Below are 17,967 nucleotides of genomic sequence, written 5' to 3'. Positions count from 1 at the left end.
AGTATCTCCCCATTTTGTTTATCCAGATTTAAAGCCTTTTAATCCATGTTGCTATGTGTGTTCACACCATGCATTTTCAAGCTGCCTTCAATCCACATTAAGTAACTGGTATAGGCATGCCCTTGGATTCAGAATAACTCTTCAATTTAGTATGTAGAAATTAATCAAACTGACCTCCTTTTGGCTGCATGTTTTTGGCCAAAATTTGAGCAATCCTCTGATAACCTAGGTTGAAAAAATAATTTCAAAACCTAAGTGAGAGTATATTTATAAATAATGCAACTTATACATCTTGTAAATACAAGTGGAAATTACATGCACACATACACACATATATGGACATATATTATGAACAGACATGTCTTAAAATTTCATGAATTCATTAGTGTATGTATAAAAGCAATTTAAAAAGTGTTTTTATATGCTCTTTATATTCTTATATCGGAATTCAGTCATTTGTCTTTTCCCATTTATCTAATCATATTCTGGGTTACCAAAGTAATCTATAACAAACAAATACATTTAAAGCATAAAGTCTCAATAAACCAATGTAACAACTTCAGCGAAGACCAAAAATCTGGAAGACAAATCCATTGGAACCAAAATGGAAAAAGGAAAAAAAAAAGTCATAGAGCAAAACGCACCAACCATCAATATCAAGGGTTCAGACAATTAATAAAATGTTAGAATGATACTGAAATATTAAACATTCAGCCATTAAAAAGCTAGAATACATGCTTATTTCCAAAACAATTTACACATGCCACAAACAGGAACAAAAGAAGGAATATAAGAAACTGGCATAATACTTTGATAATGCACCTTCTAGCCAAATCAACAATGAATAGTAAGACCATTGATCATACCTAGTGTCAATAATTTAACATGGGTAAAGAATGAGGATGAACAGAATTATTAGAAAGCACCAGCCTGTCCCATTTTTCCTCACACTGCTGTTATCTAACAATCATTATGAAATTAGGACAGATTTGATTTGTAAGCCATGCCGGCACCCATTGCTGAAATTCTGTACAATACTATGTAAACTCTTGGAAAATGCTGTACCAGTTCTCTTCCACTACTCAATTTAATCAAGACAATTCTGTATCACTATCAGTTCTGAGCTACTGTGAACCCTTCCAATCAAGATCAAGACAAGACCCAGAGTCTAGTACTTTTCCATGCTGAAAATGATCCTTCCAGTGAGGCTCTAAGAGTAGTTATTGCTTAGAAAGCACAAATCAGCAAAACTATAAGGCAAGAACTGAAGGAAGATTTCCAATTCCCATTCTATCTTTTTGCTAAGGTGTGCCTTTCTAAAATAGCAAATGGTCACACAAGCCTGAACTCTATGCAGCTTCAAGATATCTTGCTCCATCTCCTTCCACGATGGTTTTGTCAGATAGTGAGGAAATAACTTACCGTATACTCACACTCTTTCTAGCTTGTGCCACCCTTTGGGACATACTTATTGTGACACAGCTACAGTTGAGCAATATTTCAGTGATGCTGCCTAACCACACTAGGCATATTACCAATTTATTGGGACCATCAAAATATTCTGTATTCCACACTCTAATGTCACTAATGTTTTGCGAGTGCCTTTCAGAACACAAAGAGCCTGTGCTTATAGTAAAAATAAGCAGCAATTACTTTGCCGTCTTCATATCCAATGGCGAAGTCTCCTGGTAGCTAAACAAAGAGCCAGGCCATTATGCTATATTATTATTATTATTATTATTATTATTATTATTATTATTATTATTATTATTATTATTATTATTGGAAACACAACAAGATGAGTCCACAGCAGACACTCTGCTGGCTGTTATATTGGATCACACGTCGGACACTTCCCAAGTGTCTAGGATTGTGTGATGTATCGGTGAATAATGCACGCAGCTCCCAGTAAGGTGGCCTTCTGCAGCTAGCAGATGGTAATTTTGTCAGCGCCGATTGTGTTTAAATGCAGGCCATGTCTTTAGGCACTGCACCCAGTGTGCCGATCACCACTGGGACCACCTTGACTGGCTTGTGCCAGAGTCTTTGCAATTCGATCTTTAAATCTTCATATCGTGTCAGCTTTTCCAGTTGTTTCTCCTCAATCCTGCTGTCACCTGGGATTGCTACATCGACAATCCATACTTTGTTTTTTAACACGATTGTGAGGTCAGGAGTATTGTGCTCCAAAACTCTGTCTGTCTGAATTTGGAAGTCCCAGAGTAGCTTGACATGTTCATTCTCTGTAATCTTTTCAGGCTTGTGATCCCACCAGTTCTTCGTCGCAGGCAGATGGTATTTGTGGCACAAGTTCCAATGAATCATCTGAGCAACAGTGTTATGTCTCTGCTTGTAGTCTGTCTGTGCGATCTTCTTGCAGCAGCTGAGGATGTGATCTATTGTTTCATCCGCTTCCTTGCAGAGTCTACATTTGGGATCTGTCGTCGACTTTTCAATTTTGGCTTTGTTGGCATTGGTTCTAATGGATTGTTCTTGGGCTGTCAGAATCAGGCCCTCCATCTCCTTTTTCAGAGTTCCATTTGTGAGCCATAGCCATGTTTTTTCTTTTGTCAATTTGGCTCTCAATTTTTTCCAGGAACTATCCATGTTTTCTCTTCTGCTCTGGATTGTGTTTTTGCGGTATTCACTCTTTGTCTTTTGCACTTGAAGCAGTTTACTACTATTGACTTCCCTCAATGTTTATTTATTTATTTATTTATTTATTATTTAATTTATATACCGCTCTTCTCCCCCAGGGGGACCCAGAGCGGTCTTACATAATGGCAAGATTAATGCCCCATATAATACAAAATATAGTAAAACAAACGATCGTAAAAACACACTTAAAAACCAATATTATACCCCATTTAAAACAGTAAAGCACTGTGTGGCCATTACAACAGGGCCAGTAGCATTGGGCCAAAAGTCAGAGCCAGTCTGTATTCAATTACACATTAATCCAGCGAATACATCAGATTATATCGACCGTATCTTAGGATGAGCCAAAAGCTTGGTCCCACATCCAGGTCTTCAGCTGCTTCCTAAAAGACATGAGTGAGGGGGCTTCCCTAATCTCCCTTGGCAAGGAGTTCCACAGCCGCGGAGCCACCACCGAAAAAGCCCTGTCCCTCGTTCCAGCCAAATGCACCTGTGACGGCGACGGGACCGAGAGCAGGGCCTCACTGGAAGATCTTAATCTGCGGGGCGGCTCATAGGGGGAGATACGTTCGGAGAGGTAAGTTGGACCAGAGCCGTTTAAGGTTTTGTAGGCCAAAGCCAGCACTTTAAATTGTGCCCGGAAGCTAACAGGCAGCCAGTGGAGCTGCTTCAACAGAGGAGTTGTATGCTCCCTGTACGGCGCTCCAGTTAATAACCTGGCTGCAGAACGTTGGACTAGTTCCAGCTTCCGAACAGTCTTTGAAGGCAGCCCCACGTAGAGCGCATTGCAATAGTCCAAACGAGATGTAACCAGAGCGTGGACCACCGTGGCCATGTCAGGCTTCCCAAGGTATGGGCGCAGTTGGCGCACAAGTTTGAGTTGTGCGAAGGCCCCCCTGGCCAAAACCTGGGGTTCCAGGCTCAGCGATGAGTCCAGGAGGACACCCAAACTGCGAACCTGCGCCTTCAGGGGGAGTGCGACCCCATCCAGCACAGGCTGTAACCCTATACCCTGTTCGGCCTTACGACTGACCAGGAGGACCTCTGTCTTGTCTGGATTCAACTTCAATTTGTTCGCCCTCATCCAGTCCGACACAGCAGCCAGGCACCGGTTCAGGATCTGGACGGCCTCCTTGGAAGCTGGAGAAAAGGAGTGATAGAGTTGGACATCATCTGCGTACAGATGACACCGAACTCCAAAACTCCGGATGATCTCACCCAGCGGCTTCATGTAGATGTTAAACAACAAAGGGGACAGTACTGAACTCTGTGGGACTCCACAAGACAACGGTTGTGGAGCCGAACAGCTGTCCCCTATCAACACCTTCTGGGTACGGTCCTCAAGGAAGGACTGGAGCCACTGCAATGCAGTACCCCCAAGGCCCATTCCCACGAGGCGACCCAGAAGGATACCGTGGTCTACGGTATCGAAGGCTGCTGAGAGATCCAGGAGAACCAGCAGGGACACACTCCCCCTGTCGAGCTCTCTGCGGAGATCATCCACCAAGGAGACCAAGGCCGTCTCAGTTCCATGCCCCGGTCTGAAGCCAGACTGTGCCGGATCCAGATAATCAGTTGCTTCCAAGAATCCCTGGAGTTGCGAGGCAACCACGCGTTCCACGACCTTGCCCAAAAAGGGGAGATTGGAAACAGGCCAAAAGTTATTCCAATTAGTGGGGTCAAGTGATGGCTTCTTCAACAGCGGTTTTATTACGGCTTGTTTGAGGCCGGCTGGAAGTCTGCCTTCCCGGGGGGAGGCGTTCACCACCACTCTTACCCACTCGACCAACCCCCCTCTGGCTTCTTTAACCAGCCAGGATGGGCAGGGGTCTAGGATGCATGTGGTCGCTCTCGCTTCTCCAAGGACCTTGTCCACATCCTCGGGTTGCACAGATTGAAATGAATCCATCAAAATAGGACAAGCAGGTGCTCTTGCTACATCTTCGGAGATTGCATCAACTGTGGCGTCAAGCTCGGAACGAATCAAAGCGATTTTCTTTGAAAAGAACTGGGAAAAAGCTTCACATTTCTCTGCCACATCATCTGTGGGCGCAGTTTGAGGGGTGTTGTTAAGCAGCCCTCTGACAGTTCTAAAAAGCTCGGCAGGACGGTTTTTGGCTGCCTCAATTCTAGAACTATAATAGGGTTTTTTTACAGCAGCCATTGCTTTGCAATATGTTTTCCTTTGGGCTTTAACCCGTTCTAAATTTGATTCGCTCCGTCGCTTTCGCCACACACGCTCTAGACGCCTCGTCTCGCGCTTCATCGCTGCCAACTCCCCGGAGTACCAGGTCGCTAGTTTAGCTCTGCGCATTGCGAGGGGCCGCTCTGGAGCGATCGTGTCTATTGCCCTGGCCATCTCCCCATTGTAGAGAGTGACCAGAGCATCAACAGAATCACCTACCGAGGAGGCGGGAACATCCCCAAGAGCCATCAGGAATCCATTTGGATCCATAAGCCTCCTGGGGCGGACCATCTTAATGGGTCCACCACCCCCGCGGAGGTTAGGGGTTGCAGTAATTCTAAACTTGACCAAGTGGTGGTCAGTCCATGACAGTGGGACTAACGAGAGCTCTTCCACACCACCACCATTCTCCCATCCCTGGCAAAATACCAAGTCCAATGTATGTCCAGCACAGTGGGTAGGGCCAGAAATCACTTGGGACAGTCCCATGGTTGCCATGGTATCCATGAAAACCTGAGCCGCTCCCGACAGGGTGGTCTCTGCGTGTATGTTGAAGTCTCCCAGCACAAGAAGCCGCTGAGACTCCAACACCAAGCTCGAGATCACCCTGGCTAGCTCAGTCAGGGAGTTTGTAGTGTTGCGGGGTGGACGGTACACTACAAATATCCCTATACTGTCCCGGTCTCCTACCCGCAGGTGGACGCTTTCAAATGAGGTAGATTGCGGGATGAGGCATCTGGTCACGGGGATAGAATCCCTATAGATTATTGCAAACCCACCTCCCCTCCCTCCGGATCTTGGCTGGTGCTGAACAGAGTAACCTGGAGGACAGAGCTGAGTGAGGTTAGGCCCACCCGACTCGTCCAACCAGGTTTCTGTTATACAAGCCAGGTCTGCTCGCTCTTCTAATATCAGATCACTTATAGTGGTTGTTTTCCCATTAACTGATCTGGCATTCAACAGCACCAGCTTTAATCCATCAGGTCCGCCATCCCGGATACCCAGACTCACCTTGTCAGGAGACCCTTTTGGAATACGTTTTGGAACTAATAATGATCTCTGGAAGTCCCTAGGCACAATTAACACATTTGGTCTCCTTTTCCCGTACCTCCCTTTTCCTATAACCGTCCCAATGGCGACTCCATGGCTGGCAGAACTCCCCCCATTCTCTGCACATCCCCCACTCTCCTCCCCTGACCATTGTTTAGCTGGGTCAGCCTGACTGGGCCAATTGAACAAGCCAGATGGTGGCACTTCCCACCCTCTTCCCACCCCCCTTACATAGTCTCCAAAACCCTCCAACACTCCCCCCTCCCCTTTTACATTCACATCCACGTTCCAATTACTGAAAGTGACCTGTGCAGAGGAATGGGAGATATTGTAAAAGCAGAATCCTAGTAGCAGTTGGAGGCTATAAAGTGCACAGTATATATGTAACAATAAAACTAAGGGGCTGGAGGAGCCAATCCTATATCTAAAGTGCCTATCTGTTAAATACATTGAATACATTTCTATTGCCAAAAAACCAATCTGGTTCCGGGGGGCAGTCCCGATCAGTGATTACAACACCACCACATTTTAACATTAGGTTAGCAGCCACACAGGATTTTTAGCAGCTATACAGTACTCCTCTCAACTTCCCAGTCACAAGAGGATTGACGGCTCAGTTTAACAAAGACAAATTAACCCCCCGTCTTCCCAGGTCCAACCAAATTTAGATTAAATTCTGGCAATGGGTCCAACCCCAGAAGTCAGCCAGTGGTGGTAATAGCTATGGTATGGGCCCAGCCCAGAAATTCCCAAAGTCTCAACCCCTTGACAGGCTGCCAGATGCAAAAAGATGTGATAAGATGTGAACAGCTGAAGATGAGCCCAAGGACAAACCAGTAGGCCACGCTTCATAGCAGGCCGAGGGGCAGAGGGAACGGTAGGACTGAGAACGCGAATGTTTTAAAGCCAGCTGCTCTGCCTTCTTCTCCAGAATGTTTATGGAGTTTTTAAAGTTTTCCCCTCTCTCTTTCCTCCTTACACCAGCAGAAGCAGGGCTGGGGGTGTGCTGGCAAGCAGCGATGGTAACAGCAAGAAGTGAGCAGCAGGCTGGTGTTTTAAGGCCTCCTCCTCCACCACCCTCTTCTTCTCAATGTTGGGTCTTAACTGCCTTTCACATAATCTGCCAGGGCATGTTTCTCTTTCTCTACCATTTGTTTCACTTGCAGAAGCCCTCTGCCTCCTGATTTTCTGGACAGGTAAAGTCTGTCGACATCACTACGCGAGTGTAATGAGTAGTGGATATTCTTATTATTATTATTACATTATTATTATTATTATTATTATTATTATTATTATTATTATTTTCTATCCCACTTTTCTCCCGTGGGTGGGACTCAAAGCGGCTAACAAAATACAAAAACAATACAAATACACAATGCATAATCAGCTAAACATCATATACCAATCTAAAAACCCAATTTAATATATCATATAAAACAGTTAAAAACTTACAGCAGGCACCATTTAAAGGTATCCATAACCTCCAGCCACTGAGGTTATTTGTCAACTATTATCTGACAATTATCAGACCCGCAGTGCCTATTATCATTTGTCTAGGAAGGCCTGGCACCACAAAAAGGTTTTAATTTATGATCGAAAGGCCAGTAACGAGGGGGCTGATTGTGCCTCACTAGGGAGGGAGTTTCAGAGCTGCGGGACCACCTCTCTCTCTCTCTCTCTCTCTCTCTCTCTCTCTCTCTCTCTCTCTCTCTCTCTCTCTCTCGTTCCCACCAAACGTGCCTGCGATGATGGTGTGACCGAGGGAAGGGCCTCTCCTGAGGATCTCAGGGCTCGAGTGAGTTGGTAGAAGGAGATACAGTCCCTCAAGTAGGCTGGGCCCGAACCATTTGTAGGCTAAAGCCAGCATCTTGAATTGTGCCCGGAAACAAACTGGAAGCCAGTGTAGCTGCTTCAGGAGCTGAGTAGTTCTTTCTGTATATTCCGCTCCCGTTAGCAGCTTCACAGTCCTGTAGGACTATAGCCGTAAGCAGCTGTAGTCTTACAACACTGAGCCAAGTATGGCCAAATGTTAACTGGCTTCTCTTCCTTGACCCCCCCCCCCCCCCCCGGCCAGTTCTTTTGTTTTTAATCATGATTGATTACTGTTTTCCTCGGGCTATTCAGGAATGCAAGAGAGACATGGACTCATTGATCTCTATTTCAAATTCAAGTTTTGAATTACATTTTGTATCACATGAGATGTAGGAGCTCCATGTATTCTTAAGTCCTCCATCACCAATAAAAGCATCTCTTTCGAATGTGTGTAGATAATGTAGTGGCTCCCATTATCAACAATACTAGGTTGATTACCCAACAGCAATTTCGTATCTGGAAGCGCAAACAGCCCAGCTCATTGTAGGCTTTTAAACAGATGCATTTAACTGGGAAAAGAAATGTTTGTGTTCCCCTTTCTTCAGAAAAAAATGTAAATAAGCCTTGCACTAACTCCCCTCCCTCATCATCAGTATAAATCTAGTTGTCTTTTTCGTGATTCACCGTGCATCACTGAAATTTACTGTATTCCTAATCTTTATTGGATGAACCATAACTACCTCCTTCATTTTTCTTTCCCAGTTAATAACAGTCTGCCATTCCAGTGCTAGTGTCATATATTAATCAGTTTTTTTACAAACATCTATAATTTTATAAAAGTTGAAAGTTTCGAACTTAATTTTGTCTCTCTTTGAGTTAGTCTGAAGCATATTTTCCTAGGCATGTTTCAAAATTCCCATAGCACTCAAGCATATATGTACAGCTGCAGATTCAAATGTGTGCAAACAATGAAGTCATTCAACCTAATACCTCCCTTAATTAGTTTTGCTCAGGATAAAAAAAATGTTCTAAAGATTTAAAACCTCAATATTTTATAGGTCAGAAAACAAACTTATCATGTCAGCTCTGCTAATGTCAAGTTCAAACTGAGGCAGCCTGGCATAACTATTGGATAGCTAAACTGAACTAACATTTCCTGGCAAAAGGCCAGAGTAAAATATTTTCAATTTCAAAAGATTCCACCACAATTCTTACAACTGAAAAAAGCTATTACATCTGAAAACGTACACTGAGTTATGCTAGCAGTCAGAGAGACCTAGGTCAAACTAGGTAACACAGTGGCAGCATGTCTGTTTATTTGTACATGTGCCACATTCACATACATAGCAAAGTGTGAGGGTTTCTGATTTTACATTGAAACTACATGTGGCTGAAGGGGGCTGAGCCCTTCCCCACCTTACCTCCCTGCACTCCACTGCTTCAGATAATTTTCTTCCTTCGCAGATAAGGTGCTGCATTGAAGCTGGGCTGGGAGACAATGTACGCAGAACAAAAAGAAAGCCAAGGGATAAGATGCCATTTTAAAGTAAAGGCAGCATATGCCAATTTAAATGTAAAAGCTTCCTTTAAATATAAATGGGCCAGCCACAGATGAAAAGTAAGACTGCTGCCATTGAATGAAGTTTTACCCATAAGCAATCTGGGCAAGAAACAAGAATGATATCTAATGCAAATTAGATCTTCATGCCACCACAGATGAAAAAAAGTTCAAAACCTCTCAGACCTCAAAAAATATAGTCAATAAAAAAGCAACTCTTCCTGAAACTTCCTGAATCAACTCTACACACAGGGCAATTTACTGCAAACCTATGTAGACTTACCTGGAAGTAAGTCCTACTAAACATAATAAACATAAAAGTAGGTGTGCACAAGTATAGTTGACAGGATATAATGGTTTTCAAAGTTTTATTGCAGCAATATAGAAAAGCAAAGTTTGATGGTATACACATCTTTTATAGTAACCACGTTTCTATAATGTACAAATACGCTGCCACACATATCTACTGCATCTGTGCTAGCTCCTTCTTTCTGAAGCTGCTGGCATTTTTAGGCAACACTTTATACCCATTATCACAATCTTCACACAGTATGGAAAGCAATAATTACTTCTGACAAACAATTTCACATTTTGAATACTGTTGAACTCAATTTGCCAATACACCTTACTGAGAAATGCAGATATTGGATAAGTAGATTCACTCTGAAAGTGAAATATGAAAAGGCAAGGGCAGGTTTAAATGGAATCTGTAAAATAGGGTTAAAACACTTTAAAAAGAGTAACAGAAAGTTTGCTTGCTGTGTAAGCAAATCAAGTCAAACAAATAAAGATGTTAGTGATTAATTCTGACCAGAGTTTACCATGCACAGTAGGCAGGCATCTTCCATGCATTATCAAGGCTAAAGTAAGGTAGTTGAGCCCCTGAAACCATTCCCAAAACAGAAACTAGGTGCAAAAGTAGAAGCTTTCTAAGTGTAGTGACACAAAAATTAAAAGCAAAAACACCCACAATAAATAAATTACAACATATAATAGATAACAGCAGAAAAATCTTTTTATGTGTGAACCCATGTTCACCCCAGCAACTTAAGTGAAGCTAATAGCCTGATTTCATGGGACTTAACAAGTATTGCAGGAGCCCCGGTGGCGAAGTGCGTTAAAGCGCTGAGCTGCTGAACTTGCAGACCGTAAGGTCCCAGGTTCAAACCCCGGGAGCGGCGGGAGCAGCCGCTGTTAGCTCCAGCTCCAGCCAACCTAGCAGTTTGAAAATATGCCAATGTGTATAGATCAATAGGTACCGCTCCGGCGGGAAGGTAACAGTGCTCCATGCAGTCATGCCGGCCACATGACCTTGAAGGTGTCTATGGACAACGCCAGCTCTTCGGCTTAGAAATGGAGATGAGAACCACACCCCAGAGTCAGACATGACTGGACATCAGGGGAAACCTTTACCTTAACAAGTATTGCACAAATACTGGTGATAGTAGAAACACTAGGATTCAGAAAGTGTCTAGTGAAATAGTCACACCTCTTTCCATTAGTAATAGGTTGCTATCCAATGAAGGGCCTAAATCAATTGCATTGTTGGTAATCCAGAGCTGTGGATTATATAGTTTTTCATCAATTTCCATTGAAATGAATGGCAGAGAAAGGCACAATTATCTATTTGGACCCCATGTGAATTATGGGTTATTGGTGGAAAATTGAAGTATCTAATTGTCATCGAGACCAAAGCTAACCAGTGTAAAAATTCTAAAAGATTGAAAATAGATAAAGCTACACTTACCGGCTCTGTTAATGTCATGTCTTTTTCCAGGAACTGAACAACACAGTAGGCCAGCTAAAACACAAGAGAAGGTTTTTATGTACTTGTTGATAACAATAGCATTGACTGCATTTTCTTTGTTTAAAAAAAGACAACTGAACACATAAAATACTATGAGGTTCACACACTTTATCATTATATCTTCAGAGAAAGGAAGGGGTAGAGATTAGTGTACCATGTATGTTTTACATAATCTGGGAGATTCAGATTGCAGGATTTTTGCTTCTCTCTCATTACAGTAGAGTCTCACTTATCCAACACTCGCTTATCCAACATTCTGGATTATCCAACGCATTTTTGAAGTCAATGTTTTCAATATATCGTGATATTTTGGTGCTAAATTCATAAATACAGTAAGTACTACATAGCATTACTGCGTATAGAACTACTTTTTCTGCCAAATTTGTTGTCTAACATGATGTTTTGGTGCTTCATTTGTAAAATCATAACCTAATTTGATGTTTAATAGGCTTTTCCTTAATGCCTCCTTATTATCCAACATATTTGCTTATCCAACATTCTGCCAACCCGTTTATGTTGGATAAGTGAGACTCTACTGTACTTAGAAGATACAAAGTTAATATAGGAGGCATACATCTAGGAGCGTGGACAACTGTGAAAGGCTAGCAGTTTGCACAGATTCCCTGGGAGACTTTGAAAAGCTGCTTCATCTATTGCTTCAACCTCCACAAGAAAAAAAAACATATTTCTTTTGCTCCCAAATGTCCTCTAGGGGGACATTTTCATCTTGTTCTGTCATATTAGTCACAAGAGGGCTTTTTTTTAAACAACAGGAAGTGCACCGGTTACTTTCTGTTCATTATCTGTTTCAAAAAAGGCTCATCTAAATTGGTTCCCAGATATGTGGTTGAAACATCTCCCATGCCTTCTAGATTAGTTTGAGACAAAGTGTTTTGATTTTTTTCTGAAAATATTTTGAGTTCTGGGGACTCTCCACACCTCTAGAAGTCAGTTTAACTTATATATTTTGGTCAGAGGGATACCTATTTGCAAAAAAAAAAAATCAAACAAAAACCACAAGCCATAACTCTTGCAGTTCTCTGGAGATCACTGTAGTCAGTGAGAGGAAGATGGCTTCTCTCATGCGGCCAAAATTGATATAAATACTACATTTCAGTAAAAGGAGAGTCTCCTACACTTGGTTGTTCATGTCTTAGTGTAAGATGGAGAATATCATGATGTTTGCACCAAGCACCCCCAATTTGTCACTAGGGATAACTGTCAGGAAGGAGATTAACTGCCAAAGACATCCCATGTATATGCTATTACCATCTAGTCAGCATAGGAATTTTTTGCCACATTTACATTTTACTTGAAATCTATCTTTTAAAATGGTTACAATGAAGGTGAAGACTTCCCTGCTATTTTCTATTAATCAAATTTATCCAATTATTTTAATTACTCCACTTCCCACATGGTAAGTGGGCATGTTCACCATATGTGGAAGTAAAGATCCATATGTTTCCCTATTTTTAGCACAACAGAAGTCGTATTTCTACTCTGTAAAAGACTGGTGTTCAGAAAATGAATTTATCTGGCATATGATAATATCTTCAATTTTGAATGCCTATTATAATAATATTCTTGATGTCTCTACACTCAACTTGTCCTATATTAAACTATCACATATTTGCACTAAAAACAGTCCCATATAAGTGTGATACAATATACAGACCATATTACACTCATAATGTAATTGACCTGTTTCTGAAGCATGAGGAGGGAAGAATCTGAGAGGGGACCATTGGCAGTGTTGTCCTCAGTGACAGGGTCTTACATAGCCCCTTGTTTATCTTCAGTACTTTTCTGTAATTGCTATTCTTGTTTCAATTGTGAGATATTTGCCCAACACAGGACCAAATCCATTGCTAATAAGGGTCTCAACCATGAGAAAAAAGCAGGTAATACTAATAAAGGTAATACTAATAATAGCAATAAAACGTTTTTTTAAAAATGTAACCCTAACATAGACTGTACATTCAAGGGAAACATTCAATTACCTAAGAATAATATTTGTAAATAAGTGCTTAGACACTGTGGTATTTTTGTGAACTTTTGCTCCCTAATATAATGTATAAACTTTAAATTGACATAGGTTGGCATCTGCATAAAGATCTAGAGCATACAATCACATTTTTGAATATTCCAATCCAACATTAGAAGGCAATATTCTGCAATTACTAAAGGTTATTTCCTCAGATAAACATACCTGTGCATGAAATAAAGCTAATCCTTTTGCTGTATGCATAGGAATAAGAACCTTCATAAGAAACTGTTTATGTTCTGCTTTTAGTGGCAATGCAAAACCATTGATAATACTGGGAAAAAACAAATAATACAAAACAATCAATTATCATACAGTACTAAAGTTTAAAAGTAATATTACAAGTTTAGCACAAAATTGGTCCATCAATGCAATAGACTGGACATTTCTTTGGATACATTGTGTGAGTCTCTGTATAAACATGAGCCAAATAGAAGCTCTGGCTATGACCGTTTCCCCAACAGGTTGCGATGATCATGACATCTAAATCAATGGAGCAGGAAAGCCAATGCACTGCTTGTCAGCCAAGTAAGAATGCTTTTGACATAACAAAATAAATAAATCAAAAGCAGATTCAATGTAGCCAATTTTATATCAATGCTAGGCAGAGCATGGAAGTAATACAGTATTACCCATATTCATGGGATCAGCACCCACGCTTTCACCTACCCAACTCAATAAAGCATGTCCTCTCTAAGAATTTTCTAGGTCCCAAGGTGATTCTATATAGTATGGCTCTGGTGGAAGTTACCACAGAATTGCACTGAATAACTAGCAAATTCCAAGAGAGGATTGTGTAACAATGTCATCAATGTAGAAACAAGAGGATTTTAACTTTTAAGTATTTTCTTATGAATATGGTAAATTGTAGCTTTTCTGCCTCATGAATAACATTACTTTACTCCTTTTTGTATTAATTTTGGAGAATTTTCAGGCATTTTTATGTTAAAAATCATTTTAAAAGTTAAATGTTATTAATGAGTAATGTTATTCAGTGCATGTAAATGTCAGGAAACTGGCCTCTGAAATAAACAAACTTAAATGTGATCTGCTTTTAAAGTATCATTCCTAAGCTCTGAACATTTCCCCCTTGTGCTCTTTATTTCCCATAAAAAGACAGTGTGGTACAAGAAAAACAACATGGTTACATTGTTCTTCTATTTCACATATATGTTACACTGAGTTATAATAAAAAAAATGTGTGAATTTGTTTGCATGTAGTATACAGTACAGCATATACCAAGGTTACACAGACTTAAGCTTATACAAGAATTTTCTTTTCTTAATTTCCTGTGTAATTCTTCCCACAAATGCTTCCTAAGGTTCTCTTAGAGACAAATGAGATTGGCCTTCAGGGAGAGAGGAAGCCCATTATAGCAATGGGTGGACACAATACTATATGTCTCTATACCTTAATAGAAAGGTTCTCCATACAGACAACATATAGCGAACAGAATACTTAATAATCTTGAATATTTTAAATAAATGCTTTAAGTTCAACGCTGAATATAGATTTTCTCCAGTTTACTGAACATGCGGCTGCCTCTTTTTTTGGAAAAATAATAGTTTCTGATGAGATCTTGAACTACCATAGCCACAAACAAAAGGTCCATTCTTAACAGCAAAGGGGACATATTAGTAAAATGTTTGCTGTTTATCTCCCTATATGTCATCTCTATGCATTTTCTCAAATCTGAGGAGAAATGCACACTGAGAAAAAGTTCAGGGAGATACGCAGTTGATGGGGGCCAGGAATGAAGCTCAGTATTCACCACCAAAATGTCATCATTTATTGTTAAAATCAGATTCTTTCACATTTTTAATGTGTTTAAATTATTGGATAATTTCATACTAAGCGGGGAACATGAAGTATCGAGTCCATCAAGCCTTTTGAAAACAACCCAAATGGTTTTATCCATTTTGCCTATAAAAAGTAGAGAGGCTACTTGCAGGGTGAGAAGAGCGGGATAGAAATGAACTAACTAAATAAATAAATCCCGGAGACCCCGGGTGCACAGTAGGTTAAACCGCTGAACTGCTGAACTTGCTGACTGAAAGGTTGATTCAAATCCAGGGAGTGGGGTGAGCTCCCGCTGTCAGCCTCAGCTTCGCCAACCTAGCAGTTCGAAAACATGCAAATGTGAGTAGATCAATAGGTACCACTCTGGTGGGAAAGTAATGGTGCTCCATGCAGTCATGCCAGCCACATGATCTTGGAGGCATCTTTGGACAATGCTGGCTCTTTGGCTTAGAAATTGCGATGAGCACCAACCCCCAGGGTCGGACACAACTAGACTTAATGTCAGGGGAAAACCTTTACCTTTTACTAAATAAATAAATAAGTACTTGATTGCCTAAGTAATGAAAGAACAAACATACCTTCCTAGTATTTCAAGGAGCTCAGCAACACCATTGAAATGTTCTGTTTCATATATAAACCTGTATGAACATATTTTTAATCAATATTAAGAACAAAGTAGGGGCACAGAAAACAAACAATATATTTCACCTGACAGGTTTTTGTTATGAATGCACTAAGTTTAAAATTGAATACTAACCCCAGTCTTAGACCAGGCTTTAGGCACTGAGATATTAAATAGAGAAGTACACTAAGAAGGCTATGATAATATCAGCAAAGATGAAAGGCAGGTTATAACAGATAAGAAATAAATGAAACAATTTACTATGCTGTACAACCCTGCCCTAGCTATACAGCTGGACTTCAGAATTTGCTGTATGCAACCAACCAGAATATTTCATTCTGTTCATGTGAAAATCATTTCTCATTTATAGACAAGCTTGTTTATTTTCTAGAACCTAAAAGAACAAGGGGCTATCCAGTTTATTTTTAATCCCTATACAGACAGATAAGAAAAGATTCCATGCCTTAAACTGGGGAATTTTTACTGCAATAGAAAGTCCAATGTATTCATAGAATCATAGAATAGTAGAGTTGGAAGAGACCTCATGGGCCAGCCAGTCCAACCCCATGCCAAGAAGCAGGAAATCGCATTCTAAGCACCCCCGACAGATGGCCATCCAGCCTCTGCTTAAAAGCCTCCAAAGAAGGAGCCTCCACCACACTCTGGGGGAGAGAGTTCCACTGCCAACAGCTCTCACAGTGAGGAAGTTCTTCCTGATGTTCAGGTGGAATCTCCTTTCCTGTAGTTTGAAGCCATTGTTCCGTGTCCTGGTCTCTAGGGCGGCAGAAAACAAGCTTGCTCCCTTCTCCCTATGACTTCCCCTCACATATTTACATATGGCTATCATGTCTCCTTCCAGCCTTCTCTTCTGCAGGCTAAACATGCCTAGTTCTTTAAGCCGTTCCTCATAGGGCTTGTTCTACAGACCCTTGATCATTTTAGTCGCCCTCCTCTGGACACATTCCAGCTTGTCAACATCTCCCTTTAATTGCGGTGCCCAGAATTGGACACAGTATTCCAGGTATGGTCTGACCAAGGCAGAATAGAGGGGGAGCATGACTTCCCTGAATCTAGACACTATACTCCTATTTCTGCAGGCCAAAATCCCATTGGCTTTTTTAGCAGCCGCATCACATTGTTGGCTCATGTTTAACTTGTTGTCCACAAGGACTCCAAGATCTTTTTCACATGTACTGTTGTCCAGCCCGGCGTCCTCCATTCTGTATCTTTGCATTCCATTTTTTCTGCCGGAGTATCTTGCATTTGTCCCTGTTGAACTTCAGTTTGTTAGTTTCGGCTCATCTCTCTAGTCTGTCAAGATCGTTTTGAATTCTGCTCCTGTCTTCTGGAGTGTTGGCAGGGCCGGTTCATCATGGAGGCCGTTGAAGCCGCTGCTTCGGGCGCAGCCCTTGGGGGGGCACTCTGTAGGTGGCAGCGGTGGCGGTGGCAGCGGCAGCGACCATTGGGTCGCTTGTCGCGGAACGAGGAAGTTCCCGCTCTTCTCACGAGATTTCTGCAAGATCTCACGAAATACCATGAGATTTTTGTGAGATTTTGGGAAATATTGTGAGATTTCTGCGAGATTTTGTGAAATCTCGCAAGAAAGCGAGGCCTTCCTGGAGGCCTTTGTAGTTCCACGGCTGAAGAGTGCGCCGCCGCCACCGCCAGTATGTTGGGGGGGGGCGTAATTTGTTTCTAAGTGTTTGCAGACCACTTCCTTAATGATCTTTTCCAGAATCTAGCCTGGTATCGACATGAGGCTGACTGGACTATAATTGTTTAGGTCATTCTTTTTCCCCTTCTTGAAGATAGGGACCACATTTGCCCTCTTCCAATCTGCTGGGACTTCTCCCGTTCTCCAAAAACTCTCAAAGATGATTGCCAGTGGTTCCGAAATAACTTCTGCTAGTTCCTTCAGTACTCTTGGGTGTAGCTGATCTGGCCATGTATAAATATAAAAATGCCTCAAGGACACAGGAATGTTTTTTGGTACAAAATCATGGATATTCCACAATGCTTACGTACCAAAAGCCAGAGAACATAGAATACTGGTTCTGAATAGCTATTAACATTCCTTGCTAAAAAAAAAAAGTGGCCTCCAGAAATGCAATAGATATGTGAGAAGATCTTTATTCCAATCACTACTTTCTGTTTTTGAAAAGCTAAACAGCTGGCAGATGAAACTTGGTGAACTTTTTAACAACTCTATAGGTGGCAATGTGATAAAAGGCCTATGTTACGATCTAGGTCTGTGTAATTTCTGTAATAAACCTGACTCTGGGGACTAAAATATACCATCCAAGTGTATGAGAAGCAAGTTCACGAAGAAAACACACAAAATAGATGTAAATATGAAATGAATCCCTCTGAAATCAGCACCATGGACATGAGCAGATACTTTCTTAATATTCTTTCAAAATTTCTTTGATG

At 41.4% G+C, this 17,967-nt stretch overlaps 1 protein-coding gene across 2 annotated transcripts in view; it reads right to left on the bottom strand.

Moving 5' to 3' along the window:
* The window catches only part of ppp2r5a (protein phosphatase 2 regulatory subunit B'alpha), an 84,895-nt gene that overhangs the window by 13,074 nt on the left and 53,854 nt on the right, over positions 1-17,967 (bottom strand). Inside the window, exons 6-9 of one of the 2 annotated variants that reach the window (XM_062971868.1) lie at positions 15,494-15,553; positions 13,280-13,388; positions 11,011-11,064; positions 175-225 (exon numbers count right to left, since the gene is read on the bottom strand). In XM_062971868.1, coding sequence (XP_062827938.1) covers positions 175-225; positions 11,011-11,064; positions 13,280-13,388; positions 15,494-15,553 — 274 coding nt within the window. The remainder of the gene's footprint in view (positions 1-174; positions 226-11,010; positions 11,065-13,279; positions 13,389-15,493; positions 15,554-17,967) is intronic. The other variant, XM_008125820.3, reaches the window with a different exon arrangement.

Source organism: Anolis carolinensis, chromosome 1 (genome assembly GCF_035594765.1).
Source record: "Anolis carolinensis isolate JA03-04 chromosome 1, rAnoCar3.1.pri, whole genome shotgun sequence".
NCBI classification, from domain to species: domain Eukaryota; kingdom Metazoa; phylum Chordata; class Lepidosauria; order Squamata; family Dactyloidae; genus Anolis; species Anolis carolinensis.
Note: the sequence above shows the minus strand (reverse complement) of the source record. Positions and strands in the feature narration are given on the sequence as shown.